The 3,720-nt window shown below is 44.9% G+C and overlaps 1 protein-coding gene across 1 annotated transcript; it reads right to left on the bottom strand.

Moving 5' to 3' along the window:
* Positions 1-498: 498 nt before the first annotated feature.
* Positions 499-2,471, bottom strand: LOC145338009 (ferritin heavy chain A-like). Its single transcript, XM_080182777.1, has 4 exons — positions 2,370-2,471; positions 1,376-1,519; positions 972-1,097; positions 499-645 (listed from the first exon to the last, which is right to left on the bottom strand). The coding sequence occupies exons 1-4, from the start codon at positions 2,469-2,471 to the stop codon at positions 499-501; spliced, it is 519 nt and encodes a 172-aa protein (XP_080038903.1).
* Between the last annotated feature and the right edge of the window lie 1,249 nt (positions 2,472-3,720).

Genomic DNA, 3,720 nt, shown 5'->3' on the forward strand with positions numbered 1-3,720 from the left:
AAACCATTGGCGATTGTGGGAAACACCCATATCGTTCACTAATGTCCAACAGGGAAGGAAATCTGTCCTCAGTCCAGGATATGTGTGACTCCAGAGCCAGTGTGGTTGAGTCAACTCCCTCTGACCTGAGGGAGTCACTAGTCAACTTCAAAGGCAGCTAGGGACAGGTAACGAGTGCTGGCCAGCCAGTGACACCCGTGTCCATGAAGAAAAGAAAGAATTCTGGTTCCTTTCTGGGAAGAATCTGTCATCCTTACCTGGTCTGGCTGACATTGAAACTCCAAATCCACAGCAAGATGGTTAACAACTTCCCTCTGAAATGGTCCAGCAAACTCAGTTCAAGCACAATTAGGGATGTACCAAATCCTGGGCTTGTCAGTGACATATTCCAAGGAATAAATTAAAGTTAATTACTGAATTATGCAGAGATAACAGTTCCATGATAAATACTTGATTTTATTTCTAGACACAGTTGAAACAAGGATTCCAGAATCCCAGTCAGTTGAGGGTGAGCCTGTCAAACAGGTACTCTCCCACACCATTCTCAGGGGCTCCCAGTCTCTTCAGGTTGGTGATGTGATCTCCAAGCTTCTTGATCATCTTCACTTGTTCATCCAAGTAGTGATTCTCCAGGAAGTCAGACAGCTGGAAACAGGAAAGACAGCAGAGAAATGAGTGATGTTATTGGCAATGATCTTTCCTGGATGAGAATCTTTGGCACTGGGGAGGGTGACAGTTCTGTATCTGGGTGAAGGGGGGGTAAAATTCTGTCTCAATGCCCAGAGAGCACAAGTCAATTCTATTAAACTGGGAGTGAACAAGTGCCTCTGGGAACAGAGGTCTCAAGATCCAGATGCCCTGGGAACAGTTCAGTAATCCAGATCTAGTGTTTCTATTTACAGCAGAAGCCATCTACTGTCTGCACATGAGAAACCCCCAAGGACAGATCCCAATATCAACATCCAACTTACATGAGGGTCTGTGTTCCCAGAGGAGAGTTTGTGCAGATCCAGCAGACTCTGGTTCACATCCTTCTCCATCTGCAGAGCTCTCTGCATCGCCTCCAGACCATTGCCCCACTCATCCTGCTCTGGCTTCTGGAAGGGGAACAATAGATCTTGTTAGTGCCATGGGATGTTACCTTGGAAACTGTTACATCCATCCAGCCACTAAAGGAGGGAGGTAGAATCAAAATCCGATTAAAAGCACATTCCCTACACCAGAGACAATCAGTTTACACCCCAGAAACCCATTTCCTCTGAGCCAATACTAGGTAGTTTTTTTAAAAACAGCAGACAGCAGAAACAAAAAGAATGCTGTGAGAAAATAAACCATTTTTGAAGTTGAATAGAAAAATAAGGTGACAGAATCCAACCTTGACATCCTCCAGGATGACTCTGCCTCTACGTTTATTCTGGAATTCTATCAGTTTCTCAGCATGTTCCTGTTCCTCATGTGAGTGCTCCTTGAAGAACTCAAAGTGACTCAGGGCAACATCATCCCGGTCAGAGTAAGTAGACTGCAGGGAGAGAGTCAGATCAGAGATTGTCCAGGGGCCACTTGGAATTTAGAACAAGCACAACAGGTCATTTCCTTACTCAGAAGACACACAATATTAGGCTGTTTAGCCCATTGAATCTGCTCCAGCATCTAATCATGGTTAATAACTTGATCAAACCCATTATCCCCTTACCAATGAAGAACTTCCGCCTTCAATACATTCAATGATCCAGTCTCCACAGCTTTGTGACAATAAATTGCTCAGATTCACCATTCTCTGGCTGAAGAAATCCCTCCTCATCTCAGTTCCAGAGTTACTTCTTCACTCAGAGGCTCCACCCCATGATCCCAGTCACACCCAGTAATGGAAACCTCTTCCCCACATCCACTCCATCCAGGCCTCAGTTTTAAGGGGCTGAAATTTTGCTTCATTCAGTCCACACTTAACGTAACAGTGGGACATTCCTCCACTATCTCTCCCCACAATGGGATGGGGAACCAATTAAATTTAATTCCATCCAAGTTGGATAATGTGACCAGATTCACCTCATGAACCCTCTATCCCCCAATAAAGATCAATCCTCCAAGGGGATTGGAGGCCCAGTCCACTCTGCACAGTGGCTTTGTGACATTAATATTAATCCTCTGTCAGAAGCTTCACAGAGCCTGTTTCAGATGGAAACTCTTCAGAATCAGGTCAAGTTATTCCAGACAGGGAGCAGTCTGCTAACAAGATCCTGTCCCTCAGTAACATTTATCAGCAACAACTATCATTAAAAGCCAAATTCATGGGTAAAGATATTGCACCTGCTCAGAGCACAACCAGACCATTATTTTAAATTTAAACCCCAATCATCACAAAGCCTCACCATGGAGAGGTAAACATAGGAGGAATAGAGCTCCAGGCTGATCTGCTTATTCACAGCATCCTCACAGTCCTTGTGGTAGTTCTCACACACTTGAGAAGCCATCCTGACTCTCTAGATGAATACAAGTGGGACCAACTCACCTTAAATCCCTAGACTCTCATCCCAACTGATCCCGCACCATTCCCAGTAACCAATCAGAACGACAAGCTCCTTAGAGGGAACCAATCAGGAATGGGATGATCATTTGGACCAGGGAACATTTTGATTGGATCAGACAAGTTCAAAACTGCAGCACATGGGAAGTAAAACTGACCAATCATCTGGAGGGGGAGAAAGTGGGTTCCCGGACACGCGTCCTTTGTTTGAACAGAGGGGAGTACGGTAGGATGAGAGAAGAATTGGCAAATGTTGATTGGGGGAGCACGTTGGAAGGTAGGTCTGCTGAGGAACAGTGGAGGATCTTTAAGGAGATCTTTCTTGGTGCTCAGCAGAAATTTATTCTGATGGTTAAAAAGGATCGTAGGAGGAGAGGTAATAAGCCGTGGATAACGAAGGAGGTAGAGTATTAAATTAAAAGCAGATGTGTTTAGAGTAGCTAAGAGTAGTGGGCGAGAAGAGGATTGGGACAGGTTTAAATATCAACAAAGAATGATGAAGAAGTTGATAAAGAAGGGTAGGAGAAACTATGAAGCTGGGCTAGCGCTTAATATAAAAAAGGATAGCAAGAGTTTTTATAAATATATAAAAAGGAAGAGGCTGGCTAGGGTGAATGTTGGACCCTTAGAGGATGAGAAGGGGGACTTAGTGGTAGGGGATGGGGATATGGCTGAGGTCCTGAATAACTTTTTTGTTTCAGTCTTCACGGAGGAGGACGTGAATAATTTGCCGGGTGTTAGCGATGGAAAGATGGTAGGAGTGGAGGGTCTTAATGACATTATTGTTACTAGAGAGGCGGTGCTCGACAGACTGGAGGGGCTGATTGTGGACAAGTCCCCAGGACCGGATGGAATGCATCCGAGGGTTCTGAAAGAAATGGCGGAGGTGATAGTGGATGCCTTGGTGATTATTTTCCAAACGTCGCTGGATTCCGGGGAAGTGCCGGAAGATTGGAAAACGGCTTATGTTACGCCGTTGTTTAAGAAGGGTGGCAGGCAAAAGGCAGGGAATTATAGGCCGGTTAGTTTAACGTCTGTTGTAGGTAAAATGTTAGAATCCATGATCAAGGAGAAAATAGCGAGGCATCTTGAGGAGAATAGTTTGATAGAGCAGACGCAGCACAGTTTCGTTAAAGGGAAGTCGTGTCTGACAAATTTACTGGAGTTCTATCAGGATGTGTCTAGGGCGGTGGATA

The sequence above is a fragment of the Carcharhinus amblyrhynchos genome, unplaced genomic scaffold (genome assembly GCF_965287045.1).
Source record: "Carcharhinus amblyrhynchos unplaced genomic scaffold, sCarAmb.v2.hapA scaffold_88, whole genome shotgun sequence".
Taxonomy (NCBI): domain Eukaryota; kingdom Metazoa; phylum Chordata; class Chondrichthyes; order Carcharhiniformes; family Carcharhinidae; genus Carcharhinus; species Carcharhinus amblyrhynchos.

Coding starts and splice junctions, on each gene's coding strand:
- LOC145338009 (XM_080182777.1), bottom strand. CDS start 2,471: ATGGCTTCTCAAGTGTGTGAGAACTACCACAAGGACTGTGAGGATGCT. Junction 1,098..1,375: donor TCATCCTGGAGGATGTCAAG/GTTGGATTCTGT, acceptor TTCCCCTTCCAG/AAGCCAGAGCAGGATGAGTG. Junction 646..971: donor CTGGGAACACAGACCCTCAT/GTAAGTTGGATG, acceptor TCCTGTTTCCAG/CTGTCTGACTTCCTGGAGAA.